Source organism: Convolutriloba macropyga, chromosome 10, assembly GCF_964194025.1.
Source record: "Convolutriloba macropyga chromosome 10, txConMacr16.3, whole genome shotgun sequence".
Lineage (NCBI taxonomy): Eukaryota > Metazoa > Xenacoelomorpha > Acoela > Convolutidae > Convolutriloba > Convolutriloba macropyga.
Window position 1 is genome coordinate 36,097,262 of NC_134477.1, and position 16,050 is coordinate 36,113,311.

General features: G+C 35.3%; 1 protein-coding gene across 1 annotated transcript in view; it reads right to left on the bottom strand.

The window, feature by feature from the left end:
- The window catches only part of LOC142348010 (uncharacterized), a 42,896-nt gene extending 30,043 nt beyond the window's left edge, over positions 1–12,853 (bottom strand). The window contains exon 1 of the mRNA XM_075399175.1: positions 12,633–12,853. Coding sequence (XP_075255290.1) covers positions 12,633–12,853 — 221 coding nt within the window. The remainder of the gene's footprint in view (positions 1–12,632) is intronic.
- Between the last annotated feature and the right edge of the window lie 3,197 nt (positions 12,854–16,050).

Sequence of the window (16,050 nt, forward strand, 5' to 3'; positions counted from 1 at the left end):
TACCAAGATCTTATCAAGACTTACCATGAAATGTTGGTACTTCAAGTTCTTTGCAAGATGTTTCACGTTTTGCAAGAAATGTCAAGATCATGCATGTCTTTTCAAGGTGTACCAAGTTTCGATTCACTGGGACCCAACACCATGAAATTGACAACGTAAATTGCATCTAACTGATATCACAATCAACTTGAAAGTAATTATATATGAGGATTGAAGGTTTGAAAGGAGCATAGAGTTGACAAACATTATACGTAACTTAAGCAAGGTCAAGAGATTGTATAATACGCATAAAAATGGATAAAGCAAAACCGCGAAAGGATGCTGGAGTATCGTCCACTTAATCTAATGAGGTTAATGTACCTGAGCGTTGATTAATACTGAGTTCCTCGTATAACACATTCCCCAGCAAAATAAAAATTTTACGGAATAAAAGAAACAATAACCGAAATAGTTTAATAATTGATAAATAACTGGCTCTAGTTTAAATTACTGCACTAAAAAAAAGTACTCTATAACTTTATCCAGCAGAAAGTAACTTGCTCCGTATCACAGTTCAAACGGTCCGCGGGCTCGATCTCGGAGGCTTTTTTTTTCTAAAGTGAACTCATGGTCGAGAATTGTCTTATCTCAGATTCAATGCAGTAGTTTAGCATATTAAAGAGAAGAGCAACAAGCGCTTTGCAGGTTGCTTTGGCTCCAAGTAGGATTTGGCCTTGATGAGATTCTGGCCTTAACGTCCTCCTCAACGGCTTTTTCTACTGACCCAATCACGTGGAAGGTACGCGTCCCTTACGTACTTTGAGGTTAAACATTTATGCGTGTTGTCTTTTCCAGCTTTTTTGGAACCACTTGAGCAGGGAACGGAGTTTTTGGGTCGACTTGGCCATGCCAAAGATAATTGGATTGGCATCTATGCCTGTTAGTGTGTTTGTTCTACGGTTGATTTGATGATCCAGCATCGGACAAGCAATATTCAATTGAATTTCCTGGCATTGTTTTGTAAACTTTGAAAGAGTTTTAAACTTACCTTTTGGTTTATTGGTTTTAGTTTCTCACATATCGTAGATCAACAAAGACTGTTTTGAGCTGCTTTTGCAAGATTGTCTCTCTTTATACCGGGCCGCCAAGCCTTAGCAGACAAGTACGTTCTGCCCCAATTGCCGATGTGAGAAAAATGAAATGATAGGACAATTGAACTCAAGTTTGCGATCAGATTGCTAACACAATTTGAGCCAGTTAATTTTTTGCTCAAAATAATTCTAAGTTTTGATGCTCAATGGATGACATGAGTATTGCGTTCGTTTTCCAGTTCAAAGTGAGGGCGGATAATAAAGCGAAATTTTTGGTTACAAAGGGAAAACTTTCTCCATAAAAATTTGAAGTGCTCAATGCCTGTAACGACTTTGAATAGTTCGAGCTCATTAGCACTTTGCTTTTCTTATCATTGGTTGAGAAAGTGTCCTGTGTATAACATTGTTCTCTATTCGTCCAATTTTTCTGCTCTAGCACGCTCCTAGACCTCTTTAGAGGCATCAAACTGAAGAAATTTGTCTGAACATGAATTTTTTAATTCGGTTTGCGGTCTGGATTTAAGCATATTTTGTCTGCCCTGGTTATGGGCATTTTAAAATGCCGCCTGGTTTTGATATGCGCATAGCATGCAAGCGCTTTGCAGGTTGCTTTGGCTCCATGTAGGATTCGGTCGTGACGAGATTCTGGCCTTAACGTCCTCTTCAACGGCTTTTTCTACTAACCCAATCAAGTGGAAGGTACGCGTCCCTTAAATACCTTGAGATTAAACCTTTATGCGTGTTGTCTTTTCCAGCTTTTTTGGAATCACTTCAGCTGGGAACGGAGTTTTTGGGTCGACTTGGCCATGCCAAAGATAATTGGTTTGGCAAATCTGCCTGTTACCCGGGCCGAGGAGTTTGGCCAAAATTATGTAAGACCAGCGGCAACTAGCGTTGACAAGTCGAAAAAATCACGCATTTTTCTTACAAAATTTTGCGTTGAATGCGTTGAATTTGAAGACAAAAATTCAACGCATTCAACGCAAAATTTTGTATAAAAATTGCGGTGAATTTTCCGACTTGTCAACGCTAGTTGCCGCTGATCTTACATATTTAGCATTGAATTTAGCGTAGATCTTACATATTTAGCGTTGAATTTAGCGTAGATGTTACATATTTTTGCGTTGAATTTAGCGTTGATCTTACAAAAATTCAAAGCGCCCACTTGAACTATTAACCTCCAGTTGCGTATGGGACTCGAACTGTTGACCTCCTGTTTGCTTGTCGCCTCTTCTACCATTGTGCCACAGTACCTTGGTTTCCTTAAGAGCCGCAATTCTTATAAAGCGTAGATCTTACATTTTTTGCGTTGAATTTAGCGTAGATCTTACATATTTTGCGTTGATTTTGCGTAGTCTTTAACTCAGCACATTCAACGCATTTACCATGTGAGGCGTACTGGGAAAAATTTAAATTTTTTTAAAAGTTTTGAAAAAAATTTGAACTCCTAAAATGGTCTGAAAGGGTTTTTGCACCGTAAGAGAGCACTCACAGGTTATTTTTTGCTGGCTTCTTTTTTCACACTTGTGCATTTTAGGGGTCGAAAAGGTAAAAAAACTATTTTTTCAAAATTAAATTTGAAAAATTTGAAATCGTAACATAGTCTGAATTGGATTTTGCACTATAAAAATTTTGAAAAAAACGAACTCCTAAAATGGTCTGAAAGGCTTTTTGCACCGTAAGAGAGCACTCACAGGTTATTTTTTGCTGGCTTCATTTTTCACATTTGTGCATTATAGGGGTCGAAACAGTAAAAAAATTATTTTTTCAAAATTAAACTTGAAAAATTTGAAATCGTAACATAGTCTGAATTGGATTTTGCACTATAAAAGAGCACTAAAAATGATTTTTTTTCTGACCTCATGTTTCTCATCTTTGCAGTATAGGGTTCGAAACAGTGAAAAAAAACTGATTTTTTGAAAAAAAAACTTGAAAGTGTTCTGAAATCGTAAAATGGTCTGAAATAGATTCTTCACTATAAAAGAGCTCTAAAAAGTGATTTTTTGCTGACTTCACTTTTCTCACCTGTGCAGTATAGGCGGTCGAAAAAGTAAAAAAAAAATTAATTTTTTGAAAAAAAACTTGAAAAAATTGAACGCTAAATCTCAACGCTAAATTCAACGCTAAGTATGTAAAGTCTACGCTAATATTCAACGCTAAAGATGTAAGATTTTGTCTACGCCAAAATTCAACGCAAAATTATGTAAAATTAGCGTTGAATGCGTTGACTTTATGTAAGATCAACGCTAAAACTCAACGCTAAATATGTAAGATCTCCGCCAAAATTCAACGCAAAATTATGTAAGATTAGCGTTGAATTTATGTAAGATCAACGCTGAAATTCAACGCTAAAAAAGTAAGATCTGCGCCAAAATTCAACGCAAAATTATGTAAGATTAGCGTTGAATGCGTTGACTTTATGTAAGATCAACGCTAAAACTCAACGCTAAATATGTAAGATCTCCGCCAAAATTCAACGCAAAATTATGTAAGATTAGCGTTGAATTTATGTAAGATCAACGCTGAAATTCAACGCCAAATATGTAAGATCTACGCCAAAATTCAACGCAAAATTATGTAGGATTAGCTTTGAATGCGTTGAATTTATGTAAGATCAACGCTAAATTCAACGCTAAATATGTAAGATCTACGCTGAAATTCAACGCTAAATATGTAAGATCTACGCCAGAATTCAACGCAAATTTATGTAAGATTAGCATTGACTGCGTTGAATTTATGTAAGATGAACGCTAAAATTCAACGCTAAATGTGTAAGATCTACGCTAAAACTCAATGCTAAATATTCAAGATCTACGCCTAAATTCAACTCAAAATTATGTAAGATTAGCGTTGAATGCGTTGAATTTATGTAAGATCAACGCTAAAATTCAACACTAAAAATGTAAGATCTACGCCAAAATTCAACGCAAATTTATGTAAGATTAGCGTTTAATGCGTTGAATTTGTGTAAGATCAACGCTAAAATTCAACGCTAAATATGTATGATCTACGCCAAAATTCAACGCAAAATTATGAAAGATTAGCATTGAATGCGTTGAATTTATGTATGATCAACGCTATATATGTAAGATCTACGCTAAGTTTCAGAGCTAAATGTGTAAGATCTACGCCAAAATTCAAAGCAAAATTATGTAAGATTAGCGTTGAATGCGTTGATTTTATGTAAGATCTACGCTCATAATTTTGCGTTTTTTAGCGTTGACACCTCGGCCCGGGTAGTGTGTTTGTTCTATGGTTGATTTGATGATCCAGCATCGGACAAGCAATATCCAATTGAATTTACTCGCATTGTCTTGTAAACTTTGAAAGAGTTTTAATCTTACATTTTGGTTTATTGGTTTCAGTTTCTACAAAGACTGTTTTGAGCTGCTTTTGGCAAGATTGTCTCTCTTTATACCGGGCCGCCAAGCCTTAGCAGACAAGTACGTTCTGTCCCAATTGCCGATGTGAGAAAAATAAAATGGTAGGACAATTAAACTCAAGTTTGCGATCAGATTGCTAACACAATTTGAGCCGGTTAAATTTGCTCAAAACAGTTCTAAGTTTCAATGCTCGATGGATGACATGAGTATTGCGTTTGTTTTTCAAATCGAAGTGAAGGCGGATAATAAAGCAAAATTGTCGGTTACTCTCCCGGGAGAACTCTCTCCGTAAAAATTTGAAGTGCTCAATGCCTGTAACGAATTTGAATAGTTCGAGCTCATTAACACTTTGTTTTTCTTATCATTGGTTGAGAAAGTGTCGTCCTGCGTATAACATTGCTCTCTATTCATCCAGTTTCCTGGTCTAGCACGTTCCTAGACCCCCTTGAGAGGCATCAAACCGACGGCTTGTGTCCAAATCTGTATAATACTGTAATTTCGGCAGTTTTGTACCATAAGTTTATCAATGAAAAGCAAAGATTTTCTCGATTTGGTGCGAAATTGGATTCGTGTTGGGGGGTACTTTAAATAATTGAGGTTGTTGTAGGTGAGTAAGCTTTTTGTTTTTGAACGTAGGAGCTTCATTCCGAACTTGAAAGTGTGGTTGCCTATCCGATCATTTTTTGCTGGGCGGAATGTTATTTTGATAGAATACTTCTATGGTACCGAGAAATACTGTCAAGGAATCGGGTTTATATTAAATATTATTTAGGGTTAACTTGTAACTACATTTGTTGTATTTTTTGATGAAAAAAGGCCAAAAATGTGCAGAAAGTTAATTTTTGAGGTAAGAATGTAGAATCAAATGTTCTATGCTAGTTATAAGGGAGTGGGCAACAAAGTTTTTAAATGTGAAAGTTTGCTCGAACAGTTAATTATGAGTTATTGGGTGTTATTTGCATGTTACTTTTTATTAAATTTTTGTTTTTTTTTCGGCTTTTTTTGGCAAAAAAGTGAAAGAATTGATGTTTCTTGGCCGAAGAATGTAGAATAAAGTAATGTTTCTTAGTTGAAATGCAATTTGCAATGAAATTTTGTCCTTTTAACAACTTGATGAAACAAATAATAGTGATTAACTGGGTGCTGATTATTTGTTTTTTTTTTGTTATTTTTCATGTTTTTATTTAAAACAATCACTATTTTGCGAACCAAATGTTCTAAAAGAACAGTCGGCTAAAATAGCTGACGTCCAATTGTACAGTATTCAGTGTACAAGGTCATTTCAAATATTTGTGTCGAAATTGTGGATAAAAAAGTGTGAGAGATTAAGAACAAAAAGGGCATGAATTGGACAATTTTGCCAGCGATTAACACATTTATGTATCTATGAAGACTTCTTTGAAGAGTTCATGTATGACCTCACTACATGTTAGACAAAACATGGGTGTGGCAACTAGGCTGAGTTTGAGTTTGAGTTCTATTTTTAGCATATCTGTGCAATCGACCATGTAAAGCCAAAGTGAGGGAAATTGGTCTTAAATAGTTTTATTGGTATTGCATTTTCTTTGCGATTCAATTCAAATCAAGCCGCAATTATTAAATTCCTCTTACAGCGTGTTGATACCATTAAGAGTGTATTTCTTGTCCACAACGGAAACAAAGTTATGACTGAAAAATTTTCCTTTCACGATAATAGTTGCTTTTACCACAAAATTTCGTGCTTTAGCAAACGAATTGTTGTTGCTTCAGTGAAAACATACGAAACAACGGGAACATATATTACTTTACGACTCTTCAAAAAAGATTCCAAGGAATTTCGATTTAACCATAGAATAACTCTTTCAGCTGCTGAATTCGATCTTCTCGGCCAGAAATTAAAAACGATTCAAGAACTATCGTCTCGAGGAACTGCAAAGAAAAATAAACGAAGGCAAAGATTTGTTTGTGAAAGTGATCTTGAAGAAAGACCTCAGTGCGAAGGTGGAAGTGCAAAAAAGCACGACAAAAAATAACAAATAAAGCAAGTGAAAGTGACAAAGAAAATTAATTAGCAAAATGGTGGAGGCAATGGTTGAGAGCACACCGGAATATTTTCCCCAGTTTTCCAAACAATATCGTTACTTTATATGTCGAAGTGAGCCTATATTTGACCATACAGTAACACATAACTTTGCCTACAGCTTGTATATGAATGACGATTTTTGTAAAGTACCTGGATCTTATTATCATGTTATTGCCTCCAATGATCAACTTCCTAATTCTTTCAAGTCTACAGCATCCAAAGCATTCATTATACCTTGTCTGTTTACCTGTTTCAAACTACTTATTAACACTAACTTAACAATTACAGTTTTTCGTAGAGAACTAATGAACAAAATTGACGAAGCGGTGAACTACAACGAGCAACACCAATTGAACTTTGCAAACCCTAAGAGAAAATTACCTAACGTTAATTGTGTTTTTACTAATAGTGTTCAAACTCAAACTGACATTTTGTCTACTTGTACGATTGATAGATTCTATAGTATTTATAATGGTGGTCTGTACGGTGAGCTTTCAAAAATACTTGATATATTAAATAGTGGCTATGGTTGTTTGAATGTTGACAATAGTTTCATTTTGATAAATTTTAATATGAAATCAAAATCTTCGAATGAATAATTGTGATTAAAAATTCAAATTATAATTTAAATTGTAATTAAAAATGTTAGAGCAAATGATTAGCAAAGCGTATTAAATCATTATCGTTCATATTCAACAATAAAGGATATTCGTAACCAAACATCACATGCGCAAGATAAATACAAAAAAGTCCACATAGTTTTGAGTTTTGATTTTGAACTGGCTTAAGTTTGAGGACTTGAGTTACTTCATTGTAAAACTGTATCAGACGGGAATACAATATTTGGTAGTTTTGTATCGGGATTCCTAGCGGGTCAGCCATATAAAATTTGTTTTCGTGAAACAGAAATAACCATCCAATGACTTCCCTCATATTGCGCTGGTGAAGCATTAACTATAATAAAAACTTCTCTTGTTAGCTTTGGGAAGTTTTCCGCTGCAAAATCTTATTAAAAACATTATTTCGAAAGAATACATTTTCCCACCAAATAGCGTATTTCATCACTATCCATCGGTGGGGTAGGTGATAATTGAGTTTTTTGTCACCTTTCGTTCCGAATTAACACAAAACGTTGAGCTTCTTTCGCCCAGAAACAAATTTTCTACGTTGGCCGCCAATGCTCCGTCAAATGTAAGTTGAACCGAAATTGAGCAATTTGTAAGTTCTGGATGAATGAAATCATGAGAAGCCTCTTGCGTTGAAGTTAAATCAAAAGCTAGAATAAAGTGATTGGGATAGTTTTCCAGAGTTATGCCATGCCCAACTTTTTCAAGAAAATCCAGGGCTTCCAAAGTAATGAAGTAAATGCGGTGGTTAAAAGTTGTTGAGACCGAATTTCCAACAATAGGTTAAACATTTCCATAAACAACAATTTGGCTCAAATTGAATTTCTGGTAGTGAAGAGGATTAGTGCGATTAGTTCTGAGGTATGCTTGGTTTGTTGTCATCGCAATTATCATACGTCGTACAGGTTCTTTCAAGAAAATATCCTCATGGCTCTTATTCCAGTTGTAGCTAAAAATGTTCGTGGTAATACTTCTGTATAGCGATACACGGCAGGTGTTAGTAGTAGAGTTTTCTCAATCGCCGTCAAAACATGATCCGCTTTTGTCATTTTTCTAACGTAGAGATTAGCTTCAACTATTCTAACTTTGCAATGTTTGTCTGACTCTGAAATTACAACAAAATCATTGGTAGATCTTCTATATGAAATTCGCAGAGTAACTCCACTAAGTAAGTGTTTATCACAAGTTAAAATATCACTCGCCGGCTTTCCAATAAAATAGTTTTCCTGGGAATTAGCAACATGAGCTTTTCTGGCCACCACGTCGTCCGCGCGTTCGTCAGTGCCATCAATTTTAGCTGACTCATCCTCGTAATATTATCTTTGACAAACTAGCCATGTGTTTTTTGCAGTTTCACCTGAAGAAAATTCCGTTTCAATGAATGCTTTGTGCGCATAGTTTCCGTTTGTGTTGTAAATTCTAACACCGTTAGCAGATACAGTGCATTCTGAAAATAAAGGATGTAATGCGTTGTTGCTAAATTATGGCGCGTCTGTATTTGTAGCATCAGTTCCTGTCCTTAAATCGCCGACATTGTTTCGGGAGATTTTGCAGTTAATTTCAAGGAGAACTTTTCGTAAATCAATGAAATTGTTCCTATCGCCCAAAACTTCAAACTCAAGCATTGGACCGTCCGGTGATTATGATGGTCCGATTTTTTGAGGCTGTTTTTCAAACAAATCAAGTGTGGTGTGTGTTGCCTCTGCGGGCAGTAAATTAGTAATCATTTTGAACTTTAGAAAAGAATTTTGACCGACTTATTGTCAGAGGCTTCTTCTTACGAATGCCTTGTTTTGGTTTTTCACCATTAGTTTTTAATTTACGCATTCTTCGTGTTTTTGATCCGCCCACTTGTTTTCTTACAGTTTTTTGCACAGTCGATTTTATTCCTTGTTTTGGAGACCTTTTCTTCGTAACAACCTCTACCAGCTCGGGCGTTGTTTTGAATCAATGACTTGAATAAGAGGAGCTTTAGTATCACCTACGTATTGATACTCAATTATGTTAACGTAAATAAAAATCAGTTGCTTCCCTGAAGACAAATCAAAAGGATAATCACCAGCAAAACTTTTTTTTTCGTCATCTGCCATGGTCAAATTTTCCAAAAGTGTCCAACATTTTGTACCCAATATGATAGCCAGACCCATCATGAATACCGTTGAAACCTAGTATACTTAGAATTTCGTTATCCGGAAAAGTAATTCCTTCGTTTTTACCAAAAAAGGGGAATAGAACTCCGTTGATTTTGTTAAATTGATAGTCAAAATGAGGCAATCCGCTAGCTGTTTTTAAGGATCTCAAAAGATGGTCACGGTTTTCATAGGAACCAATTCCAATGATAGCTCGTTCTCCTCCGTATGGTCTGGAGACAGCATCAAATGGAATACTTTTCTCATAAAACTTAAGGCCTTCAGAAGAAAAAATCTTCAGATCACTTTTATTTACTTGATTTATTTTTGCCGGGAAGATCATTTCACTTAATGCAACTCGCCAATACCCCTCCAAATTAATTTCTTCATTGAAATCATTTTTGAATGAGGACAAGGTGTTTTGAGGAAAAATATTCATCGAGGCTGATGAAACTAAGTGAACCGTGAATTCATTCATGTTTTGTTATTTCACTACTATTGTCTCTAACTTTGACAAACTCTAACTCAAAAAGTTTTCCTTTGACTGGCTCTTGGGTTGCGTCAATGAGACTATAAGTAGGGGGATTTGTTGTAGGTATATCGTGAATCTCAAAAACTTCGTTGTTAAATGTTTGCTTGTATCCTTTTCTAAAAGGAAGATCCGCATTTGATCCGCACAAAATCCCCTAGGTAAAACTTTGGTCGAAAAACTAGTTTTGTTGACGCATCAAAAAATAATGATATCAAGTAAAGAACGTCTTTCTTTGTCACTTTACTCGTCGCCAATTTGGTTACCCTGTTGACTCTAGAATTAATGGTTTGTACAAAGCTCTGCAATTGATTATTATACGAGTATGTCCATTTGTCCTCTAAATACTTGTATATCAGATTCTTGAGCGATTGTATATTTCTTTCCGCAAGTGCTTATTTTATCTCGCTGAAGGTTTTATAAACTTCAATTTTATTTTTCTGACAAAGAGCGCTGAAGGAGCCCTTAAATTCTGTATCAGCATCTACCCACACTTTTTTAGGTCGCTTGCTCTTTATCATTTTCTTAAACGCATCTGCTGTTGTTGTGGCGTATTTTGACTTTAAGGGTTCGACTCGTAGATAACGTAAGAGACAGTTCACCGCAACCAAAAAATATTTTACATCTTTGTTCTCTTTTGCTAATATATCCACATAAGCCAAGTCTAGCGACCAAATCTCATTTATGTCGTAAGCAATAACCTTCAGTGTTGGAAATCTTTTTCTATATTTCCTATGCTTTGTGTGGGCATTTTTACCCTCTAGAAACAACTTCACTTTACTTGGTTTCAATTTTGTGCTTTTTTGTTGATTTTTTTTTGCTTCCGTATGCTCCAGGACCTTTCGTATATTTTAACTCAAACAATTTTTTCTCATTCGTCGAAAGACTCCCAGTCCTTCTCCTCTTGCTGAGTTCGGTCTTCCTTTGAAGTTTCAAAACCACTTCCGGCGTTTGAGGATTCCTCTGTAAGTAAATGACTGGTTTCTTTGTGCTTGATTCTTTTTGGCGCAAAAGTTCTTTTTGTTTTTTTCTTTGGTAACTCTTTGAATTCATTTCCGGATTGCAATTTTAGCATTACTGTTGATCACCAAGTCTTCTTTTATGTTTAAAGCCTCCAGAATCTGGATTATTTATTTTTTAGTTGGTTGCTGCAAATCATAGAGAAAATTGGGAACATTTATTCCAGCCGCTGTTCCGTCAACATTGAAATTTTCATTTCCGTCTATATCAACTTTTGTTGATTCTTTAATGAGGTTAACTATTTTCTCCCTCCTGGTATACTTTGCTGGAGCTAGCATGTTGAGATTTTGAAGAACTTTGTCCGCATTTACTTTTGACAACTCAGTGGGATCAGTTGTTTCTCTCGTACCCATAATTTTTTTGTTCTCTTTGTCAGTGTTTTCATTTGGTCGCATACGGTTCAAAAACGAAAATTGAGCACCTCTATGCTGAACTCTGGGATCATTTAGAATTTGCGAGAAATTGGGTTGCTCCTTCATAAACTGATTTTTGGGAACCAAAATAAACTCTTCTGCAGTTGACATTGCTTAACTCAATTGGATGAAACGTTATTTAATAATGAGTTGAAGCATTTCGAAACCGGTTTTTGTTGGTAAAAGTGCTCGTCGTTTATCCGTTGATGAATTTTTCTTGAGAACACCTTCAAATAGGTGTCTGTAATTTTCTAAGTCTCTTACTTTCACTCTAACATGGCCCACTAAAACATTGTGAAGACATTCACACAAAACCAGTGTAGCATCACTATCACAACTACGCAAATATTTTCTTAGCTGTTTTGCCTGTAAATGCACCATTTGCTTCAGTATAGATAACTTTTTCTCTTTCATTGATTAGAGGAGTTGTTTCTGCTTTATCAGATGGAACATAGAAAACTGAAGGACCTGGCTCAGTAATATTTGAACAGTATCGTAAACAATCGGAAGTTTTTGGATCAAGATCGATAAGCAAATTCCCAAACGGTTCTTTCGTTGCCAATTGATAGCAGTATTTTAAAAATTTAACAAGGTTCAACTGTTTGCCTAAAAATTCGACTTGTTGAATATCGCGTGCTGATTTGAACAAAATGATGTGTGTTTTGTTCAAGTCTATTGTACGAGACCACTTGCTCTGTTGATAAAGGTTGTGCTTTTTATGAATAACATTAATGTTTTTGTGACGCCCTGCAGTGACCAATTTAACAAATTCTTTGTCATTATAAGTTTCTTCGCACGAGTCGTCTATTATCAGCAGACAGTTTGCAAGGCTATTCAAAAATTCTAAATTGGCGTACTCTTTAAACGTAACACCAAGTGTTTTCTCCATTTTGATGTATATTTGTTGCATTTCTCTGTACAAAAATATGATGTTGTTAAATTTTGGGTAAAATGTACTTCCAATCAACATTTTGAAAATTAACTCTGTTTTGCCACAACCTGAAGGTCCTTCAACGGCCATGAAGACTCTATCTTGCGCAGATATAATTTTATTCACAGTCTTGGATTTGGTAAAATGTAACCAACTAAACTAGACAATTTTGATATCCAAACTGAAGTTTCTTAACAATTTGGTTTTTAAATGGTTAATTTAACAATACAAAGTGATATCAGCAGTAAAATAACAAACATTTGAACGAAAAATACAACTTCTGACCGTGGCAACGTTGTTTGATTGCAAAATTTCCATGAAGATTTGCTGCTACTTTCTTTTTCAAAAAAAACTTTCTTCTACAAAAGCGTCAACTTGATCAACTGTTACTCCCTCCATCTCGAGACAAAATAAATTGTTTTAAAAAATGTATTGAGAAAAAAATCAGTTTACATAAAACAATTCATACCAATTGAACTCAGTTAGAAAGTCTTTCATTGGATACATAGAGCACTCCGAGAGTCTCCCAGTTTTGTCATAATGAACAATTTTGTCTACCCTTTCTTCCTTCACCAACTGTTGAATCTCCTTTGACAGTGAAGGATCGTTCTTGTCAATTTCTTCACCAACCGGGTTTTTTGACATCAGTAAGTGTCTCGGAGGACAGTCTCTGGTTTGAATTTTTGACATACTGCTTTCTCCACTGAAGAAAAGATTCAATATAATATACTAAATCAGTAAATGAGCGAATTTCGTCCTCAGTCAGCAAGAATTTAACTTTTCTCTGTAAAAACTGGTTTCCGGTTTTTATCGTTTCGTCTTTGGAAGTTGAAAGACTCAGATTCCCCTCCCCCGTAATCAAGTTGCAAATTGTTGAACTCGGTGACAAGGGTGCTTCCATCTTCGTCAATTCCTCTCTCACTTGTTAACCAGTTGAAATAGAATATGGCTTTCTCTTTTGCACAATGTTTGTTGAAAATGTTTTTGCTCTTTGAATGATTTTGACAGTTTTGTGTGAAATAGTTCACAGATATCGAAGGACACGCAAGTGAATTCAGATCAATGATAGAGCGCTCAAGCAAATCTGACAAAATTTTACTTTTTCCTCTCCCTTAGCGTTTAATATTGCACCCGGATTCCTCAAGCGAACGCTTTGAATTATCAGTGTAAGATAAATATAAGGATAGTTTCCTGTGTCCCTTTCAATACCGTGCAAATTTCTAGTCAACCAACCGAACGATTGCTTTTGTTGAGTTGTTAACTCACTATAACTTGTTAGAGGTAAAAATGACACGCAGTCAAGATAATCGGCGGTGCAAACACCAAGTTATTTAACAATAAATTTTTCTTTTCTGTGACGAAACCCTTCAACGTCTAACACAACTGTTTTGCTACTCAGCATTCCAATAAAGGAAAAATTGACGGATGAAAAACCTTTAAATATAAGCAAAACAATATTCCTGACAAATTTCCGCTAAAACAGTTGCTGCTTTTCCACGGAAGCATAAAAGAGTAGCCAGATCCTTGGTTATATATCTCGTATATTAAACCACCTGCGTCGTGTAAAATAGCGTGCAAACGTAAAACTTTTGAGATTTTCAAGTATTTATCACATGAAGAATTATATATGCCGATAATACCACCGTAGGGCCTCTATTTTACCGCTATATCAAAATCAAACCCTTCAGTTTCTTTAAAATATGCACTTGTAGCCAGAAAATAATTTAACCTTACACTGTTGTTTGGGTATAGTGATGAAACCGATAAATAATTTTCGTGGATCTTGTTCAAACAGTTTCTGTATACAATTGGTTTTTCAAGACGCATACCTTTTTTTCTTCTTTTCGCTAGCCTGGCTGCGCAACAAAATGATTTGGAATATAAGAAAATGGATTATTGACCATTGAGTCGCGAAAACAATTTTTTAACAACAGAAAAAATGGGATTTGATTTATTAAGCACAAACTTGACCTTGATCATATAAAAGCAAATTCCTTTGAAATTGTTTCAAGATAAGGAAGCAGTAAAAGAATTTTCCTAGCATATGCTGGTCTTAGTGTGTATGTATCCTCATGAATAATTTACACAATACACTAGTAACCACACACACACACACAAAAAGTATACAAATATGTTAAAGTTATACTTTTGATTACCCTTGATAAGAAAGTATTGAATACGTTCGAGTGCTAGGCAGACACGAAAGGTAGCGTAAAAGCAGTGAGGTCAAGTTTTATTCCAAAACTTAATAAACCCGTGAGTGTAACAAATCACTATTGCGAGAACACATGTTAAGTCCCAGACATTAACAAACCTTAACGCCTTATATATCTTTTGATCTACATGGCATTCCTCAGATCAACGCTGTTTGGTATTTGAACAACATACTGCTTTCATTAATTGCTCTAGATAAGAAAGTAATAAAAATGGGTGTGTACAGCTAGCACGGAAAGATTGGAAACGATAAATCTAATAGAATACCAAAGTTCATTTAAAATACAAGGATTTGAGTGTAATGAACTTATGTGTAATAGCTACTTGAGTGACCGTTTACAACAAAAACGGAAGGAATTGATTGAACACGCCTTAGTTTAGAATTATAACTGAACTCTTCTTTTCGTAATTTTCGCTTCAACTTTCATTTGCTCAATTCCAAATTTTATTTAGCAGAACTGTTCCTGGATTTTGACAATAGATTCCTATTGTTCAATTCGATTACAAAAATTCTGCTATAATCAAAGAAATAATTCTAATGTCTCCTCTAGCCATCAATCTAAAGGCGGAATCGACGCCTGACAGCCAAACAATTGCTTATGAGACTTGCAGAAAACAGACTGTTATCGTTGTACAGCAGGAATATCAGTTAGATGAGTGGGTTACAGTAAATCACATGGCTGTGCCTATTGTGATTTTTGATTTTATTCAGTCATTTCGATTTGAGAAAGGCCTTATGAAAGGAGCTCAATACTTGCTGGATTTTGTAACTTCTTACGTCAGAGAGTTTGTATTCGACCCAGACACATTGGAAGAGGGAGTACGAAAAATTTTTACGATTATGACGTGAAAAAAGTCACGCTGTATGAAAATCAAGAGGGCTACTGGAGAGATCTTGAACAGGTTGAAACCAGATATTGAGAGCCCAGAAACTTTTAGCGAACCACCAACTCCTGCCATGGGTCATGATACAATTGTCTGTACACCTGAAAACAAATATGAAAACAAACCAGATGAAGTTTGGAGCAGTGGAAGCCTTGCGACTCCACCTGTGAGCAAGTCTTTTGCACCAAATAAACGAAGAATCAATCTCAATTATGAAAACTAAATCAAACTTATTCCTTTGTTGATATTGTTTGTTGTGTGTGTGACATTTTTTTGTGAAGCTGACTTTATAAATTTTGGCTATTTTATAATTGAATTCTCAGATCATTCAGCTTATTTCGAGTATCAAATTTTAGCAAAAAAGCACTTCATATTATTCGTGGAAACAGTCACTATTATCTTGAAAGGAAAATTTTTCAGTCATAACCTTGTTTCCGTTCTGGACAAGAAATACACGCTTAATGGTATCAACACGCTGTAAGTGGAATTTAAAAAATGCGGCTTGATTTGAATTGAATCGTAAAGAACATGCAATACCAATAAAACTATTTAGGACCAATTTTCCTCACTTTGGCTTTACATGGTCGATTGCACAGATATGCTAAAAAAGAACTCAAACTCAAACTCAGTCTAGTTGCCACATTCATGTTTTGTCTAACATGTAATGAAAACATACATGAACACTTCAAAGAAGTCTTCATAGATACATAAATGTGTTAATCGCCGGCAAAATTGTCCAAATCATGCCCTTTTTGTTCTTAATCTCTCACACTTTGTTATCCACAATT